Here is a 21,335-nt window from a genome sequence, read left to right as displayed (position 1 = left end):
AGGTTATACATGTAACTGCACCTTCTATATCAAGCTTGTGCATGACAGCACTTCGCACCCGAATTAACTCCTTTTTGAGTGACAGTGCAGGATTTTAGAGGCAGTTGTGGTGAACAGGTCTGACCTCATTCTACATATTAGGACATGGCTGGAACATGTAGGGGGAGGAAAATACATAATTAACATTTTTAAATCTCGTATAGTCCTTTTAAGTTTGGGAAAAGGCATAAACACAATTCAAATGTGTCCTGTCCTCATGTCTTCAGTCCAAATGAGAAATTATTATTGGAAGAGAAGAAGAATACCAATACACATATTATATATCAGTACCAGTGTACAGCGCCCTCTAGTGTGGCAATAAAAAGCAACAATGACAAATAGCCCCGGTCTCCCCAATATTTTAGATAAATGGTCACATTTATATAGCACCTTTCTACCTGCTTTAGACACTCAAAGCGCTTCACAGCAAGGAACAAATCACCCATTCACACTCTCCTTCATACACCAGTGTACGCAAAGTGGGTGAAGTGTCTTGCCCAAGGACACGACGACAGAACCACCGATCCTCCAATCACAAGATGACCCGCTCTACTCTCTGTGCCACCGCCGCCACAAATTCTATATTATAATAATATTTTACTCTTGTATTTATTTAGTTATTTGTTCGAATCCCAGGGTTATGAGTGAATTCATGTATAATTTTATTTAAGTCATCATGGTCAGACAGAAGAACCTGAAATGACAAATAATCAGCTCCCAATATTGCACAGTAACAAAGGTTGAAATAGAGGGAATTTGTCATCCATACTTGACCCATCCTGGAGTGGAAGAAGAAGAAGAAGAAGAAGAAGAAGAAGAAGAAGAAGAAGAAGAAGAAGAAGAAGAAGAAGAAGAAGAAGAAGAAGAAGAAGAAGAAGAAGAAGAAGAAGAAGAAGAAGAAGAAGAAGAAGAAGAAGACACGAGGAGAACATCCAATACAAGGTTGTACAGTTGAATGGTTGCGAATTACAGGTCACTTTTTTGTTAAACTTATACATTATAGACGTACATTAGCACATTTTCACCCATAGCCTGGTAAATTGCTGCGTTTCTTCACATTTTTGACAACACACTTCCAGTTCGGTGCATGGATTTCTCCGCTCTTCTGCCTGACCCAAGACTGAACTTGCTTTGTCCTTTTTAATTGGCCATTCATGTTCACTTGTTATCATTTCCTTTTCGAAAGTTGAAGTTAATGACCCGATCTCCTATAGCAGGCTTTCTTAGGTTGGAATACCATCTTTCAAAAGAACCAATTTATCGTTCAAGAGAGAGAGAAAAAAATCCCTTGTCCAAATGCCATTTAGTCTTAGCTCAGTAGCTCGGCTAATGGGTTGCTGGTGACACCGGGACAATTGAAGCAGCAAATGGCTCGAGAATAAGGTTTGCAAACAGGTAATAGTCTCTAAACTAGTGGCGCTGCGCGTAACCCAAGACCCAGCATTTCCTCATTAGGCCATGTCCTGTATTGACCCATGTAATGTGACCACAGAGCCGAGAGAAACCTAGGAAAGATAAATGCAGAGTTGTCAAATAGCCTCAAGAGAAAGGAAATTATGTCTGTGTTCACATATTATTGGCACTTTCGGAGAGATGAGAGAGAAGTGTTCATAAAATAATAGGGTGCACTAGACGGTGATGTGCAAAACAAAATGTTCAAGAGTCGTCGTATCAAACGATAGTAGTACAGCACTTTTTACCTCGACTTAATGATTATTGAAGTGTAAAAACAGAATGTTATTTATATATTAACTTCGTACCCCTCGCCAGAACCAAGCGCATTCTCTCTATAGTTCAGCTTTACCCTTCGCCACTAGAGTTTAGACTAGATACAGACGGCATATATGGTCATGTTTGAAAACAGTTAAGGGGGAAAACAATTTGGTGAAAAATGTGATAAATAATTTCATATCCCAACAGAAAATGGCTGAAAAGAGTGGAAAATGTGTTGTGTTTCTCTAAAGATTCTATTTTCCCTCTCGGCGAAGCCACGCCCCTTCTATGCCGTCTGTATCTGTAGGCCAGTGCAACGCCTAGTTTGAAAGCTAAGACTGACCAAAGATTATGACTATTTCTTTCCGTTGTCGTCACATTTTTGTCCAATTTTTGTCTTTTTTTCTGAGTTTTTTTTTTTAGTTCTTTGTGTCCTGTTTCTGTCACTGTTCTGTTCTGTGTACTACTGTATGTCTGTGTTTCTCTTCTGTCAATAAATGTTTCTTTACCTGCCTTTGGACAACGGATGCAATTTTGCTATTATGCTTATTCTGGTGCATTAGGCTTTCTGCTGACGTGTTGATTAATACGCACTGACCTAATTCAAAAACAGAACGTTATTTAATCATATTAATAACACTTTTATGTTATTCTGACAGAAGCGAGTCTATCTATTTGCGGAATCCAACCATCATCAACCACACACGCTGCATTCATACCTGCACCTGTCCTGCAGTAGCCGTGATTTGGAGCGCTATCCTCTTAATTATGGGTCGACCCGCTACCATCTGAGCCACTGTCTACACAACTGTGAGTAAATATCAGAAAAAATCTTCAGAAATATTACTATTTGTATCTATAGATGCCAAATTATGAATCAGACTTTTATGCTCAAGCCGTTACTTCGTTCCAAAACTACAGGTAGAAAAAATTTGAATATTGTAAAAAAGTTAATTGCCCGAACATATATTGCAATTGGGGCTAATTTTGCCAGTTTGTGATTCATTTCTTTGCGTTTGACTTTTGGAATCGTCGTCAAAGTTGGTCAGATACATTTCGTAAAATAAAGTTGTTTCTGAATTGGGTTAAATGTAATGTACATACCCTCAATGGGAGCTTGGGGGCGCTGTTTTAGTAGACGTCTTATATGGTCATAATTCAGGGATAAGACAAACGACCACTTGTGTCGTATGGATTTGGAGGACTTGTTGGCTATGATATAGACTCAAGACATGCAAAGTAACATATGTCAAGCCTTTGTTGATTTTGCCTTACAGTTTGTAAAATCCCCAAATTCAAAATCTCAGGAGATTAGAATATTTCATTAAATCAATTAAAATGTATATTTAAACAGAGAACTGTGGTCCCTCTGAAAAGTGTAAGCATGTACAGTATATGTACTTTGTACTTGGTTTGAGCCCTTTTTACTAGAATTACTGCAAAAATGCGGTGTCGCATGGATGCTCTCAGCCTGTGGCACTGCTGAGGTGTTATGGACTCCAGCCTCAGCCCACTCCTTCAGGTCGCCCACACTTTTGAATGGCCTTTTCCTGACAATCATCTCCAGACTGTGGTCATCCTGAGATATTATTTAAATATTTTTTTTGGGATGTTCCCAAAGATAAAGGTGCATGAGCCTCAGGGATGACCACAGTCTGGAGAGGACTGTCAGGAAAAGGCCATTGCAAAAGTGTGGGGGGACCTTCACAAGGAGTGGACTGAGGCTGGAGTCAGTGCATCAAGAGCCTTAAGAGCCGCCACACACAGACGGATCCTGGACATGGGCTTCAAATGTCAGATTCTTCTGGTTGAAGCATCCTGGTCTTCCATAACACCTCAGCAGTGCCACAGGCTGATCCATCCATGCCACGCAACCGCATTAAGTCAGTCATTCAAGTAAAAGGGCCCAAACCAAGTACTAAATACATATGCGTGATCACAGTTTTCAGAGGGCCCACATTTCTCTGTTTAAAATATTTTTTACATTTATTTCATATAATATTCTAATCTTCTGAGATTTTGAGCAGTAAGCCAAAATCATCAAAATTAAAACAAACAAAGGTTTGACATATGTCACTTTGCATGTCATGAGTCTATATCATATATTAGTTTCTCTTTTTAAATTAACTTTTTGAAATAAATTAACCTTTTCACAATATTCTAATTTTCTGTGTTTCTCCACCTTTTAAAAACAAATATTTTTTGTTTTTTGTCAACTATAGAGCCTGGCAGAATATAAGTGCTCTTGAATGCTAATGAAATAATGACCTGAATGTTCTACACCATAATATTGACCCCTGCATTCTGTTCATCATATTCTTTTGTCTTCCAAAGCTGCTTGAACAAACTTTTTGAAAAGCTTTTTCAAATATACAGTCACGCTTCAAAGTTTTATGATGTGATTTTATTCCAAGTGCCCACACATTTTTTACATTTGTCATATTTCGTTGCTTTGTCTTTGAGTGCTGTGGGCCAGGATGTCATTCTTTTAAATTGAAAATACCTGTCACAAACATTTTTTTCGCAGCATCTTGAGATACGTCTTATGTGTCTGCTCTTGGCCTTGAAAACCAGGACAAAGCAGAGGTGGAATGTAATGAAAAGCACTTTTTTTTAGGTATTTTTACTTTCATGAAGCATACTTTATATGAATAGTTTTTTTTTTTTTTTACCTTACTAGCCAACGTTTTCGAGCAAATACCTGAACTTTCTTCTCGGCGACCTTATTGAACCGGATTAACATTTTCAATTTAGATTTATTTGCATTGATGTTTGTCGTGACCTCTGATTAGATAAACAATATTAATGCACATTACACTTTTGCAAGAGTCCAAAAAGTACACATTTCTGATCCATTTCTTGTTCACTTCAGCAAAGAAATTGATTACACTGCAAAAAAAATCCGTAAAATGTACAATAAGACACTGGCAGCTGTGGTTTCCAGTGTTTTACTGTAAAATTTACAGAATATTTTTTTTTCTAAACCACATTGTTTTTTTTATTTTATTTTCAAGGTTTTAATTGTAAATTTTGCTGAGATGTACAGTTAAAATGACAGCAACAAACTGTGAGAAAAAACAGCTGCGACAATGCTAAGCTGTAATTTCAATTACAAGGATCTTGCATGTTTTACAATTTTGCGGTAAAAACTGGCAACCACAGCTGCCAGTTTTTACCATAAATTGTTTATCTAACTGTGGCATTTACATTCTTAATTGTAAATAATATTACAGAATTGATCAGCAAAAAGTACAGTTTACTAAATATTAACAGGGTAAACCAGTAATATTTGCAGAATAAAATAAATGTATGTAAAATGTACAACAGTGTTGTCACAGTTTTCAAAAAATAGTTATACACTGTAAAATGGTAACGGTAAATTACAGTTTTTTTTTAGTGTATAATTTACTTTTTTTTTTTTACAGTGTACTTATCTATTTCTTCTTCTTATCTTCAATCTTTAGTTCCACTTGATTTCAGAATGTCTTTTTCCAGGGAGTCGTGGCCCTCTTGTACATGTTTTCCAGAGGTTGGGGAAACCGCGACCCCACTGTGCCACAAACTTCTTCCACCGCTGCCGTAATGTGAGTTTGAAGAAAGCCCTGGGGTGAACCTTGCTGTAAAGCTGATAAATGACAGAAGGTGGCAGTAGCGCGCCCCGGGGCAGGGGGCAGATAGACTGTGTGCACGGTGCTATATCTCACCTTCAGTTTTGATTAATACTCCACTGTAGATTGTACCTGGAGATATTGGTCTATTGTTCACAGCCACATGTGCAGCTGTGTGCACTGGGCAGATCACTTGAGCCCAACGATAAGTACAGAATGAAAACCTCTCGTTTTTGTTCCTGTTTTGGAAGTCTGATGCTGAAAATATGAAGATTAGTCATTTCTAGGGCTGGGTACCGTTAAACGATACTAGTCTGGTATCGAAATAGAAGGTTTAGGTACTGCCGGTATCGAAAAAATACGAAAGTATCGAAAGCAGGTACCCAAAAGAAAATATAAAATCTTTATATTCCAGTTTTGAGGCTGTTGGTCATTCAAATTTAAAAGAAGAGAAAAAGTGAAAGACATGTAAAAAAAAAAAAAAAAAAATGAAAAAAGTGGGAAAAACAAGTGGAAAAATTGGGGGAAAAGATTGTGAATTAAAAAAATAACAATAATGAGAAAAAAACATTGAAAAAAAAAGGAAAATTTAGGGGGGAAAAAACGCTACAAATGGGGACAAACAATAAGAAAATCTTGGAAAGTTTTTTTCCCCAGACCTTTTGTCGTTAAAATGTATTTATTTTATTTTATTTTATTTTATTTTATTTTATTTTATTTTATTTTATTTTATTTTATTTTATTTTATTTTATTTTATTTTATTTTATTTTATTTTATTTTATTTTATTTTATTTTATTTTATTTTATTTTATTTTATTTCAGTCATGTTAGTTACATGTTTTCACATTTCAACAACTATACATGATTTATTTTTTATTTTTTATATACATGATTGAAAATTAAATGTAAGGAGAAGGAATAAATTGACATTATTAATCTGTATTATGGTTCTTAATGACAAATATGTTAAAAAAAATATCGTTCAGGTATCGGCATCGAAAACCAAGTATCGTTAAAGTACTTGTATTGAAAAAAATGTAACAGTACCCAGCCCTAGTCATAAATGTGTGGGAAAAGATGTAAACTTCGTATAGGGTCTGTACACTGTTCACATTATGAAATTTGGTGACACACCTGATCATTTAAATTCAAGTCAATTTCTTTTCTTAATCAATGCAGATTATTTACAAAAAGAAAATATCCTGGCATGACATTAGGACCGCCACAAAATCAAATAATGAAGAGAAGTCTGAAAACAACAAAGAGAATATGCAAAAAGAACCCCCTCATGCAGGTAATTTCCATCCATTTTCCCCACTGTTTGTCTCCAGCGGCACAAAATGATCTTGTTCGTATTCGAGGACCCTTTTGTCTCAGAGCCTACGTCTCCTTTATGCAGAGCTTTTATTGATTGACACTTATGCTGATAACATGCATGTGGCCTCTACACCGAAGCCTCCACTGTGAAATTATGCATCGTCCACTTCGGAATTCACCTCCCTCTTAACTTTGCTTTTACATATTCCTTATTATAGATATGCAGATTTACAATGACAAGGTGTAATTTTCCCCTTTGGTAAATAAAATGTCCCCCGTTCTGATTTGCGATCTGCTTTTGAACGTCTCTTGGTAATGGCCCCATTAGGACTGAGCATTAGCTTTGCACTTACCGTTTGGTATTTATGGCACGTAATAGAAAGCAATTACTCCGATCAGCGTGTAATCATTTCTGCTGTCACGTGTGTTTCACTGCTTCAACCAATAAAAGGAAAAAAATAAAATAAAATGAAAAAGTATTGAAGGATCACTATTTTATTTGGACCTTTTCAATTATTCAGTACAAAAATACAACAACAACGGACAATTTCGGGAGCGTTTATTCGTTTACAAGCCCACAGAGATTAGTGGTGAATTGGTGCCATCGATCACTCACAAAGGCGGCGATGGAGTTAAAAGTAGTTTGCCACTCTGCGCAGAGACTGGATGGTCGGGTTCTCCGACTGCCAGTCCTTTGGAGAGCTGAAGTTTCCCCTCTCCACGATGTACAGGCGCCCGCGGTAGTTTGGCTCCTCGTACAGAACCCAACTGGGGGGAAAAACAAGGAAATATGATCAAGTATTCCAAGTAACAAACACATGGAAGGAAATCAAAGGAAAAAAGTCCTGGTCCCCCATACTGAAGTTCATGTCCTTCTTACAAAAAGCCTTTGCGGAGAAAAATGACATTGTCAATAATATATAATTTCCCCATCTGACATTATAATGTCTCAAGTTTTTATTGCACTTTAAATGTTTCATAAGCTTCTCAAAGTAGTAGGCTATAATTCATAGCTGGTGATTGAAAATAGGCCACTTGCCTACACTGCAACAGCACTTAGATCTAGTATAGCAGGAAGGCCAGTATAATGTGGTTAATGTAAGGATAGGTTAGTAGCTGAGATTGAGAATAAATGTGTTTCTTCTTAATACATTGCTACAAATACACACATATTTGCAGATTCAGAAATGGTCATAAGAAAAAGAAAATGTGTCTCAAATGCGCCTCCTCAAACTCAATAGAAATGTAGAAGGTCTTTGGAGAGATACCTGGAAAGGAGGTCTACATGCAGTAACGGAACACATGTATTTAGAATACTCATTTACAGTAACTGTATTCAGTATTGTAAGCTCTCAGTCGTACAGGAGTGGTCCATCTAAGATAAGTAGTTACTCATTTGAGTAATACTTCACAGTACTCAATCATTACATTGCAGCTTCATTTTGCACAACATTATAAAACAGGAACTTTTAATGTTGGCCTGTTCTTCCTCCTAACATAAAATAAATATTTGGTAACACTTTATTTTATATACAGTACCCTTGATACATTGTACCTAGCTAAATTTAGTACAATGTAATATGCTCTGTAACAATCTGTATTAACTTGTACCTATGGGTTAGATACACAATGGAATAACTTGTATTAGGAGTTTGTTGGTACATAATGTATTAAGACATAACTCTAACAGTAAGGGTCTTGTGTCCTATTACATCATGTAACTACAAAGTACTAATACAAGTTATTACATTGTGTATCTAACCCACAGGTACAAGTTGTTACAGATTGTTACAGAGCACATTACTTTGTACTAAATTTAGTTGGGTACAATGTATCAAGGTAGTGTAAAATAAAGTGATACCAAAGAGGGTAAACGCCTTGTGCCATAGTTCATGCAAACAGTGCGTCACATGAGCATTTGCCAAGAGCGTTATTGAGTTCCTAATTATAATTAATGATAAATAAGTTTATAACAGGCGTTCCAACAAGCCAGCATTTCATATAATTTCATATTTCACATACTTTCATATTGATATAATGCAAATCAATGTGAAACTATTCAGAAAACAATACTATGATTGGACAAAGTGACAAAATTCATTTGAAGACCAGTATTCAGTATTCTGATACTAAATACGATTTCAAAGCATTCTCCCCAACACTGACTGCATGCGGCTGGTTGAAGATATATGAAGTACATCGATGATAATGCAGGATTGCAACAGTGTAATTTACAGCATGTACTGGATGTTTCTGTTAGAAGAGCTGTTGTTCATTGTGCAGCTTCACAGACCACAAAGGACCACTGATATTTTCCTCACATTTTTCTCCAATCTCAAGACATTTTTTTTTTTTTACCACAATGTGCATTTTATTAATGTTTTGGATTCCAACATGCTCAATCAGGGCCCTTGTTCGAAAAGTCATTCAAGTGGCATACATCAACAATCCACTTGTAGCTTTTAAATGCAACCGTGCCAAAAAAATATATAGCTTTAATGGCCAGCTCATTGCGCCTTAATCAAAGCTTATCCTTGTGTAACTCTGTCAATCAGGGAAGGGCTCTTGACGGCTGACATTACCCTCTCTCCGCTGATTGCGTTTAGTGGGTCATATAGTCCTTGTGCTTCAGAAAACAGTGTTTTTTACATCTCTGTCAAGTGTCGTTCAAAATTCCAACTCCAGTGAAACTTTTATATTGTACCACGTGTATTATGTGGACAAGACAAAACACAAGACAGATGAGGTAAAGGATGGTTGCTCTGAGAGGCTCCTAAGTTGAAGTGAAGGACAATAAGAAAGCGACAAAGAAATGCTAACGATTTCAAATGCATGAAACAGTTACTTAACATATCAACATAAAACATCTTGTCAGCACAGCATACCCAAGGCAAATGTACTGTATATATTTCCGTCTTAAGTTCCAAGTTGTTTAAAAAACCTTTTTCTATTATTGCTTTATGCTCTCATATCTCCACTGGAGTTCAACCAGGAAACTATAGCTCCATCTTTAAAGGTGATTGAATGGACAATAAAGCTAGCTGAACTGAACAAATGTAGAGATTGTCATGTGTTACTCAAGGGGTTGCTATATTCTGTGCCGCATAGCAAGTGGTTGTAGTTTTCCCTCTTGCCCCATCGGAAATTAAAGCTGTGAATACCTCTCTCCACCATCGGCCCAGGATGACAAGCTGTGACCCAAATACGCATTTTATTTGTAATATATAAAGTAAAATGCTGTATTTTCCCTCCACAAATGATTGTTGAATAAGCAGAACTAAGTAACTCATGCCCCTAGAGGCCATTAGCGCCACTGCAGGTGTCGTAGCATGTTATGTTTTTTTACTCATGAATTGTCTGTGAGAGTAAATACTACACTGACAGAAAAGACAAAGGGCGAGAGGGATATTGTACATCCAATTACACAATGGAGATAATTTTTTTCACTCAAACTTGGCTGTAAATACTGTTTAAGTGGTGCTAGCCCGCAGTTAGCTTTGCCTGTTAGCCTGTTAGCTTCTTCTTCGTGATTCCACTAGTGTGTATTGTGCCTCCGAACCAGATGCAGGGAAGTTGCAAGGGTGGTTTTCTGGCCGGGGGAGGTAAAAAAACAAAACAACAAGCATCCCATTAACGCTTCTATTACCCCCGGGGGAAACAAAAAGGATTTATTAAGGTAAACAAGTTGCTGAGTACTGCTTTAAAGGCGCTATACCTGATTTTTTTTTATAGCAAACAATGAAAGAAGTCAAAATTAAAATGTCAGTTGTGATTCAAACTTATTCCTAACTTTCCTAACATATTTGCACATCCCAATTCTTCACAGGGACGAGTTTATAGGCGCATTTCACAACTTGCAGGATGACTTTTCAGGGTCGCTTTCACAGAAATGCCAGATTACAAGCACTGAATTGTTCAAAATGCATTTAACATAAATGCTTTATGCTAAATGTCTGACTTTACAATATACTAAAACAGGACAAAGGAAATTTCATTCCTTTACTGGAAAACAAAACAGGTATACTGCCTTTAAAGGAACAGGCCCCCGTTTTTCCATACTCAGATATGTTATTCCCTGAGCTTAGACGAGTTGATGCGTACCTGTCCGGTCTTTGTGCGTGCGCTCAGTCATGCACACAGACCGAAGATGTTGTTAGCATTTAGCCTCTCCCAGCATATTCCTATAGCTCCAAGCTGGGGTGAAGTTAGAAGTGACCAAGCTCTTCCACATTTAAATACAGTTACGTGAAAAATTGCACGATCCAAGTATAGTCACACAAAATTAAACAGGTCGATTTTCTAAGCGGATAAAAAGGGGAACTATATTGTAAGGCGTAATAACACCTTAGAAGCACTGCGACTTTACTGCGCGGACGTCGATATGGGTCCATAGGAATATGCTGAGAGGCTAAATGCTAACAATGGCTTTGGTCTATTTGCGTGACTGAGCGCTAAAGAAGCCAACAGGCTAACAGGCACAAAGACCAGACAGGTATGCATCCACTCATCTAAGCTCAGGTAAGAACATATCTCAGTATGGAAAAAAATGGTGGCCTACTCCTTTAAGCCTTAAAAGCTGAAAGTGTGATAAAAAACAACAACCTCTCCAGCAGTCGTTCCATACTTTCTCAGTCCAAAAATATTTAAAGAAATGTATTCTGACACTAAAATGAATCTGTGACAAGTGTGACAATTCTTTGTTCACATCACAAATCCAATATGGCGGAGACTGCGGAATCTATGGGTCAGTTCCAGTCGACTGAAGACCAGTTTCATACACAAGGCCATCGGGAAGCTGAACTCCCTATCGCGCTTTTCCACCAACATTAGGCGATATTCACACTCCAATGTAGGCAGACACTGGAGGCAAGGAGGGAGAAGAGTCTTGCCCAAGGACACAAGGCGGGATTCGAACCCCCAAACGTCCGACCATGAGCATTACCATCACTACAAACGCCAATAATGTGGTGGAAGATTAAGATTCGACATATTCTGTTATGAAACGTCTTTTTACAAATAGTGCTTGAGTCATTCATTATCCTGCTGTTTGTAATGGGCGATAAAGAAACTAAATAAAACCCTATATATCCTACTAATCCATGCATGTGTGCCCTTTTGAACTCGTTAATAATTGCAAAGCGCCCCCATCCTCATTCAGCTCACAGATGTCACAGAGTTCGTCAGTGAAGTGTTCTTAGAGAGACACACACAGCACAGTCAGCCTCTCCCCCCCCTCCCTCCCTCGCTCGACTCTCTCCGTCTGATTGCATTAGCGAGCCTGGCGTGCCGCTCCCGTCGAGAGATATATACGTACGCTCCGTCTCCGTAGACTTTAATAGAGTTGATGCAGTTCTTGGTCAGGCCGCGCGCTTGCAGAAACGGACAGTCCTCGCACAGCTCCACGCACTCTCCCTCGAAGTTCTCCCCCTCGAACAGCTCCAGCCGATAGTGCTCTCCGTGCTGGGGAAACAAGAACAGAACCATGTTTAGTCAGCAGAATCACACCCAGGGAATAAACCTGACATTTAAACCCACGTGGCAGAAACACAATGGGTTTTTTATGAAGGAAGAAACCATTTAGAAGAGGACCTGATGCATTTAGGGGGACCACCTTATATGGTAGTACTGTAGCAGTACCTAGTGGGACATGGAGGGACGGGCATGGGAAAGCATTGAAGCGTTTCCTTTGCCATTTTGGCCCAGAATCACTCACATAGGTATTTTTTTCATGCCTCAAATGTGACAAATCTATACATTTATCATTTAAAAAAACAATTGTAGACATTAGATTAAGCAGAGGAATAGATACAGACGGCATCTCGTCATAGGAGGGGGCGTGGCCTCGACGAGGGGGAAATAGAATCTTTTGGGAAACACAATTTTCCACTCTTTTTAGCCATTTTCTGGTGGAATATGAACTTATTTATCACATACAAATATAGTCCAGTGTAAATGTCCATACGGATATTTTCCCACAGCAGATTGTTCTGTAGAAGTGAAAAAACGGCAGTCATAGCTAGCGTTAGCATTAGCATGGTGCTAACATATCGCATCATGTTAGCATTCTCCTTTTTTTTATGTATTCATGGGCTGTTGAACCCATAGAAATATATACACATTGAACCACATTGCTCCTCTCTCCTTAGAGATACAGACGGCATCTCTGGAATCGGCCATATGTGGTCATGTTTGAAAACAGTTAAGGGAGAAAATCTAAACTTTCTCTAATTATCCAAAAACTACTGTAACAAATGCTGAATTACGAATATAGTTTTCTACTAAATAAAGATACAAAGACATGGAGAGGAGCAAAGTGGTTCAACAGCCCATAAATACATAAATAACGGAGAATGCTAACTTGATGCTTCATGTTAGCATCGGGCTAATGCTAGCGGTTTAGCTAGCGCTAGCTACGACTGCCGTTTTTTCACTTCTACTGAACAATCTGCTGCGAGAAAATATCCATATGGACCCGATTTACACTTGACTTTATGTATGTGTGATAAATAAGTTCATATTCCACCAGAAAATGGCAAAAAACTGTGGAAAATTGTGTTTCTCTAAAGATTCTTTTTTCCCCCTCAGCAAAGCCACGCCCCCTTCTATGACGAGATGCCGTATCTGTGGAGTCAATTTTGGACATTGATCAAATAAATACTGAAAATTTCATCAAAACATGCAGTTGAATGTGCTTTGGACCATACTTGTATTTTTTTTTGTGTGTGTGAATTTGTGCCGAAAAGATCAAGAAATGTAGATTTAACGTCTACTTGAAACAACGGTAATGCTTTTCTGTGACATTTAATGCTTTAATTTTGGCACAGTTCCTTTAATGACTCAGAAAACTCGAAACACTGCGGGGTAATTTGTCATTCTCTATGTAAATCTGACTTGATTTAAAAAGCGGAACATTGTCTATGTCGGTGGGACGAGGGGATAAAGGTCTAAATGGCTGCAATGAGACGAAAACAGGGACAGGTGGTCACCCCAGACGAGAGTCGTGAGGCAATGTGGTGCAATGTGATTTGGGCAGCTCCTGCAGCTGCCCCCACGACCCGACAACGGACAAGTGGAAGAAAATGAATGAATGAATGTATCCTTTTAATCTCTTAATTCCCCGCCTTGACACATCTCGTTTTCTCTAGTTCAGCTGTACCCAAATTGAAACGCTTCTTGACTGGAGTTCACAGCCTACAGGCCAGAGTAACACCGCATTTGAAAGCTAAGACCTGTTTTTGTCTCTTTTTAGACGCTTTTTTTGTTGCGTTCTCGTCGCTTTTTCGTGTTTTTATTGTTTTCATCTCTTCTTTGTTGCTTTTATATTGTGTTATTGTTGCTTTTCAGTTTTGTCGCTCTTTTGATGCTTTATTGTAACTTTTTTAACCTTTCTGACACATTTTTGAGGCGTTTCCGACACTTTTTTTGACACTTTTTTCACACTCTTTTGACACTTTTCTTGACACACTTCACGCTCTTTTGACACTTTTTTGATGCTTTCTTCACACTCTTTTGACACTCTTTTGGTGCTCTGTCCTCACTTTTTTGATGCTTTTTTGATGATTTATTGTCACTTCTTTGAACCTTTTTTGGCACCTTTTTGATTCTTTTTTGGTGCTTTTTTTTTTTTTACAGTCTTTTGATGCTTTATTGTAACTTTACAGACACTTCTTTTGTTGTCTTTTCATCCTCGGTTTCGTCATGCTTTTGAGTCTTTCCAGAAGCTTTTAGATTTGGGTGAAGCCAAACTGGAGAAAATGTGCTCGGTTCAGGTCGGGGTAAAGAGGTGTTTTAATGCAACCATCCTTTGGCTTTTCCATCTTTGAAAAACACAGCATAGACGTGAAACTGAAAAGGCTTTGTTGATGTAAAAAAATCATCTCTTTTTCCAAGTACAAGTGGTATATGACCCACTTAATGCAATCAGGGGAGAGAGGCTAATGCCAGGCGTCAAGAGCACTTCTCTGGTTTACTAAGTTACACGACGATAGGCTTTGATTAAGGCGGAGGCTGACCGATTGAGGATAACATAATATGCTGGTTGATCTAGCCATGTGCCTCGATTCTCAAAAATGATTCTATATCTGTCTAATTTATTACATGGTTTGCAAATGGAGGCTGAAACCAGGACCAAACGAGACCTATATACTGAGTTAAAAAGCATATCATATAGTTCAATAGCATAAAAATAATAAGCTCCTGTTGCTCATATGAATATAAATGAGACTTAGAATATCTGAAGTCCTCTCCAGGCTGTCCTGATCATGGAAAATATGTACTTTGTATATATCTTGCTGAGTCACCGCGTTGCTTTTATGTTTTCACAGAAGCTCGGCGTTCAGAATGTACAGGTGAAGTGTGGAGGAGGAGAGAACGGAGTTTTTTTTGAAAGCGAGATCTATAGAAACGCTGAACTGTCACTCGCACCCTGTGAACTGGCAAATTCAAAATGTCTTTTTTAAAAATGTCTAAAGCTTTCTGCTGAATCGCTGCAAGGCCACAGCGGCAGATGCGGCTCGCACAAATCTCTGTCGGGCGATTGATTTGAAAAAAGGGATGATCTTATACAGGCTCTTTAACGCAAACATTCACACAAGTGACACGATTCAGATGTAAATAGATGCAAGTGTGAAGCACTCTGTTTGAATGTTTCCTGTGCAATTTAGTGAGAGAAGATTCTTGGGTCAGAGGGTGTTTTACTATACTATACATTCTATAACTTCCATATAGGCTACTGTATACATTCTAAGGATGCTTTATTTTGATATTGTGGCAGTGAGCAGCTAAGAAGTCTGTGCTGTATTGTATCTGGACCACTTGAAGTGAAAGCGGTCAATGTCTCTTTCCGCACAAATGAACCAGAGTCAAATCATTTTCTCATAACGGTGTTTGAAAGTGGTGACGTTGTTAAGAAGCATAAGCTTAATGTGGGTCAGGAGAAGGACTTTAACCTCTTACCACTGGCCTCAATTAAAGCACATTTTCCCTTGTTCAGCTTTACCCAAATCTAAAAGCTTCTGGACTGGAGTGTTTACAGCCAATAGGCCAGAGTACGACCACATTTGAAAGCTAAGGCCTGAGCTCTTTCCCCATTGTTCACAAAGTGCGCTCATCATTTTGTCCCATGGATAAAATTCCTCCAGGTCTCCTCAAGGAGGTTTTTGAATCTATTGGTCCGTGCATAGTTGATATGATCAATTCTTCCTTAAAATCTGGTTGTGTCCCAGTTGATTTTAAGCATGCTGTGGTGCAGCCTCTTTTAAAAAAGCCTAATCTGGACCCCACTACTTTGGCTAACTTCAGGCCTATATCTAAGCTGCTCTTCCTATCCAAAGTTCTTGAGAAGGCTGTTTATGAGCAGCTACAATCTTACATTGATCAAAACACCATTGCAGAAAAGTTCCAATCTGGTTTTAAACCCTGTCATAGCACAGAGACTGCCCTTTTAAGAGTTTTTAATGATTTGTTTTTAACTGCTGACAGTGGAGTCCACTCTGTCCTTGTGCTCTTGGACTTAACTGCTGCATTTGATACAGTGGATCATGGCATTCTTTTATCACGCCTTGAGCTGTCTGTGGGACTCAAAGGCACTGTTCTGCAATGGTTTGATTCATATTTAAAAGATAGAAGTTTTTCAGTTAATGTTGGCTCATGCTTCTCTTCTGTGTCACCTATTCATTGTGGAGTGCCTCAAGGGTCCATTTTAGGCCCTTTGTTATTTTCTCTGTATCTTCTACCCCTTGGTCTGATTCTGGAGAAACACAAAGTTAGTTATCATTTTTATGCTGATGATTTGCAGATATATATGCCACTAAAGTCTAGTTCTGAGGGATCATTGAATCCTTTGTTGGATTGCATTCAAGAAGTTAAGACATGGATGGAGGCCAACTTTTTAAGTCTAAACAAAGATAAGACAGAAATTGTAATATTTGGAAATTCTTCTAATGTTCTCGACACTTGTGACAGCGCCATTGGCCCTGTAGCTTCCTTCTGTCACCCTTTTGCAAGGAATCTTGGTGTGTTTGTTGACAATGAATTTAAATTTGAGAAACATATAAATCATGTTGTCAAATCAAGCTTTTTCCATCTTAAAACTCTAAGCAAGGTAAAAAACTATCTACCTGCCTGTGACTTTGAGAAAGCCATTCATGCTTTTATAACTTCGCGACTTGATTATTGTAATTCTGTGTACACTGGTCTTGGTCAGCGTTCAATTCGTCGCCTTCAGGGGGTACAAAATGCAGCTGCTCGTCTCCTTACAGGGACCAGAAAGAGACAGCACATCACCCCTGTGTTAGCTGCTCTACACTGGCTCCCTGTGTATTATAGGATAAGGTTTAAGCTTTTACTTGTTGTCTTTAAATGTCTCCATGGCGCTGCTCCTCTGTATTTGTCTGAGCTTCTGGTACGTCACGCCCCTGCTCGGGCTCTGAGATCTGCTGATCAGCTGCTTTTAGAGGTCCCTCGCTCCAAATATGTGACTAAAGGGGACAGGGCTTTCTCTGTTGCAGCTCCAAAACTGTGGAATGACCTTCCTCTCCACATCAGAGCTGCACAGACACTTGAATATTTTAAATCGTTGCTTAAAACACATTTTTATGCAAAAGCTTTTAACACTGTCTAGCACATATCTGGCCAAATCTAAGCTGTTAGTGCTTTGCTGTTTTGTATATTGTGTTTTGTTTTTTATTATTATATTTATATGTTGTTGTTTTTCTCTCTGTACTGTAGACCTTTTGTGAAGCACTTTGGTCAACAGCAGTTGTTTTAAATGTGCTATATAAATAAATTTGATTTGATTTGATTTGATTTTTGTAAATTGAGGGGTTTTTTATCACGTTATTGTTGCGTTTTTTTTCACTATTTTGTTGCATTTTTGCCACACTTTATGCATAAACTAATGTATCTATTTCTTGTGTTAAATGTATCTTATTAATGTATCTATTTGCAGTGTATAAATGGCATCACGTCATAGAAGGTGTGTGGCCTCGCCCAGGGGGAAAACAAAATCTTATGGGAAACACAGTTTTTCACAGTTTTTAGCCATTTTCTGGTGAAATATCAACTTATTTATCAGATACAAATAAAATAAAGTCTAAATCGGGTCCATATGGATGTTCATTCACCGCAGATTGTTCAGTAGAAGTGAAAAAAAGGGCAGTCGTAGCTAGCGTTAGCATTAGCACGATGCTAACATGTAGCATCATGTTAGCATTCTCCGCTTGCTCCTCTCCATGTCTTTGTATCTTTATTTAGTAGGGGGAAAAAAAATCATATTTCAGCATTTGTTAAAGCAGTTTTTGTATAATTAGAGAAAGTTTAGATTTTTCTCCAAATTGTTTTCCCCTTTAACTGTTTTCAAACATGACCAGATACTTTGGGCGATACAGAGATACCATCTGTATCTATCTGCTGGAATGGCGCTGCCTTTAGACACAGCTGATAATTAGCTTTTGAGGTCCGGTCGAGATTAATGGCTTGTATGAAAATCAGTGAATCATTGAATAAAGATCGTATTATAACGTTCATGGTTGAGAAAACACACTCACTTTGATAAAGTTGTTATTTAAGAACTCCAGTCGCAGATGTCTGAGTGATGTACATTTAGATCTGTCCTCTGTTTTAGGAGTTTATAGACAACAGACAGTGCCATGTCGCTCATTGACTGACTCTCCATGACAGAATACATTTTTTATACCTTTGGCATCCGGAATTTAATTTTTCTGACCTTTTGATTCAACGTTTGAGAACCTCTGCTGTATGCCATGCAAGAGGAGCAGCTAAATGGTCATGAAACGCCTCTCAATAATAATGCATGAAAACCTCATGTTCGTATGACTATAGTCAAAGCTGAGTAACAACATCTCCATGGAGACAGGAGGTGAGCTCGGCAAGAGTAAACATGTTATAATAATTTTAAAAAGCTTCATTTTATGTATTTGATGAAATTTTTTTGCGGTATAGCTTTAAGAAAGTGTGGCTAAGCTCAGACTCGTGTTGAAACGCACCATCCTGATTGGCCGACAGGAGCCCATGTGATCGTTGAGGGCGTTCCAGCGTTGGTACTCCGGGTACTCCCCGTGCTCCAGGATGTACTGCTGCCCCTTGTAGTCCGGGTGGTCAAAGCACACGAAGGCGCCGCTCTCCACGCGGATCGAGTTGACTCTGTTCAGGAAACCGCGGTCCTGGAAGTTATCGCAGTCTGTGCACAGCTCCAACTTTCTCCCCGTGAAGCATTTGCCCTCGTAGAAGACGATCTGCAAGAAGAAAAAGACAAGGTTAAGGCGAGACATGGCAAGCGAATAAGATAAGTCTTTATTGATCTCACAGTAGAGGAATTCACTTGTTACATTCAGCTCTAAAGAAACACTCGGGTTGTGCAGGAAAGACAGGAAATGTGCAAATAGAAATATTCTGGTCTACAATGAAAATCAGAAACTTCAAGGGGGCACAAAGAAGAAAAAGTACATAGAGTGAAATACAGACTACAGTAAGGGGGGTAAAAAGTATATAAACAAAAAAAAGCATATACTGTAAAAATAAGCTAAACATACTATAGTAAAAACACTGACATTTAGAGATATCAGTTTGAAACGTTTGCTGTATTACTGGCATAAATGTGAGGAAAATAAAAGTGTTGCAGGTTTTCTGTCATCTAATGTGTTCATATAAAAATTATGCCTTTTATGCCTCAAAATGCCCCCAAATTTTCGGTGACGAAATCTGAATAACGGATCGAAAAATTGATGTTTTTTTGACATATTAGTTACCAGACCTTTTCTTGTTTGGTTTTAAAATAAGCTGTTTATAAGTGGAAAAATACCAAACCGCCTTTGCTATGCCCAACCCCGCAGATCTCGGAAGCTAAGCAGGGAACGGCCTGGGCGGTCCTTGGATGGGAGACCGTTTGGAACACCAGGAAGCCTGGGGTGAATGTGGTGCGTGAGTGAGTGGTTGTTGATGGTCGGAGGGGCCGATGGCACAGACTTGTTGCCTTGCTTCTACCCCAGGGCAGCTGTGGCTACAACAGTAGCTTATCACCACCGATTATGGAGTGAATGAATAATGCTGACAGTGTAGCACTTTGAGAAACTTCATAAAACAGGCTTGTAAAGCGCATGACAAATAAGGCATAATTATTTATCAAAATTTGTAAGAATTAAAATTTAGTCACATTGTTAGAAATTCAAAACTCAATAAATCAAGCTATAAATTAGATATTAAAAAATATTGTTCATTCGAAGTCTGCAGGTGCTACTGTGGAGATACTAATGTGAGAAAAATGCATTTGGAGAAAATGGCCCTACAGTTTCCCACATAATCAATAGCAAAACATTGAATCAGTGCAATAGTTAAACACGTTAATGTGAAGATTAGGCTTTGTTGTTTTTCTCCTGGTGAAAGCTGATTTGTTAAGAGACCAAATTGGCCCAAAACCTTAGAAACAAGAAGAGTTTTGCCTCATCCTGTAATGCGACCGTACATTTCATATATAGTGTCTATTAATGTGTCCTTTGATTTGGCTGTGATTATCCTCACTGACGCGAATGGCATTTGTCCAGGCTTGAATTTGGCTCGCACTGTGCTCTAACTCAGTGCTTTCCAACCTTTTTCTTTGAAGTCCCCACGCCCCCAACGCCACTCCCCCCCACGCCACACCCCCTTTCCTGCTCGTCGTGGAGCCAGGCCCCCTCCTGCAGTTAAAAATCCACAGCTCCTGCAAATAATACACATACACTGTAATGTTTTCTGCACCTGTGCTCTTCCCACAGTCCTAAGTGTTCCAGTTCTACCTTTAAATTTGCTCAAATAAAACAGGGTTTGTTCTGACCCACCCCCAGGTTGGGAGCCACTACCATAAGACTCATGCACCTGTGTTGCCAGAACAGGCTGGATAACACAATATGATGCATGCACGGTGCAGAGTTTCATAATGGCTAAATATTATCATTGCATAGATCAATTTAGGCCACCAAAAATTACAAAATGTGCACAAACATCACTTAAGATGCAATAAATGACCAATTAGAAAGTAAGTCACAATCACCCTGACAAAATCTATCAAAATCTGCTCATTAAACATTAAATATGACCTCATTACAGTTGTTTATTTGTGCATACTTTAACTACTATTATTACTATTATTACGATGATGAATCCTTGATGAATGGAATGCACTCACCTTTCCTGAGTAGCGGGACATTTTCCTCTCCTGCTCTCCCCGGGTTGCTCCCCGAAACTATTATTTACCCAGCGGCCTTTGGGAGTGTAGGAATTTGGACAGGCGGATTTATACGGTGCACTGTGAGAGTCGGGGTGTCGCGAGGCCGAGCTAACAAAGCCCGCACAAAGCAGGGTTTAGACATTTCGCCACATGGACAGATTCCCCCCTCACATACTATGCCATTGCTGATATCGGAGTTTGCGGCAAAACAAAAAGTGAGGAGACGGACTTTGCTTTGATTGAGTCGTTTTATGGATGCGGTCCAGGTCGCAGGCCGGTGTTTGGATGCATTGAAGGCAAAATAAATACAGATATAAACCTGTGTGCTAATGTTATGGTGTGCTTTATCGTTCCAGGAGTTGAGGGGTCGTCCATCTTGGCAAGTTTCCACCACAGTATTAGTGGTATGCATAATTATTATTGCTGCTATGGGTTT

General features: G+C 38.7%; 2 protein-coding genes across 2 annotated transcripts in view; one reads left to right on the top strand and one right to left on the bottom strand.

Moving 5' to 3' along the window:
- ly97.3 (lymphocyte antigen 97, tandem duplicate 3) overlaps nucleotides 1-21,335 on the top strand; it is a 31,553-nt gene that overhangs the window by 1,969 nt on the left and 8,249 nt on the right. The gene's annotated exons all lie outside the window — the stretch shown is intronic.
- Nucleotides 7,066-20,895, bottom strand: LOC306973098 (gamma-crystallin N-A-like). Its single transcript, XM_079569913.1, has 4 exons — nucleotides 20,858-20,895; nucleotides 18,684-18,932; nucleotides 11,993-12,138; nucleotides 7,066-7,446 (listed from the first exon to the last, which is right to left on the bottom strand). Exons 1-4 carry the CDS (start codon nucleotides 20,876-20,878, stop codon nucleotides 7,311-7,313), a joined length of 552 nt encoding a protein of 183 aa, XP_079426039.1. The 5' UTR covers nucleotides 20,879-20,895; the 3' UTR covers nucleotides 7,066-7,310.

The sequence above is a fragment of the Gobius niger genome (genome assembly GCF_951799975.1).
Source record: "Gobius niger genome assembly, chromosome: 13".
NCBI lineage: Eukaryota > Metazoa > Chordata > Actinopteri > Gobiiformes > Gobiidae > Gobius > Gobius niger.
Note: the sequence above shows the minus strand (reverse complement) of the source record. Positions and strands in the feature narration are given on the sequence as shown.

What these genes read in the sequence shown, in the direction of transcription:
- LOC306973098 (XM_079569913.1), bottom strand. Translation starts at nt 20,878, where the DNA reads ATGTCCCGCTACTCAGGAAAG. An exon ending in TGTCCCGCTACTCAGGAAAG is followed by an intron (nt 18,933 to 20,857) that starts GTGAGTGCATTC and finishes TTCTTCTTGCAG; the next exon opens with ATCGTCTTCTACGAGGGCAA. An exon ending in CCTGTCGGCCAATCAGGATG is followed by an intron (nt 12,139 to 18,683) that starts GTGCGTTTCAAC and finishes TTGTTTCCCCAG; the next exon opens with CACGGAGAGCACTATCGGCT.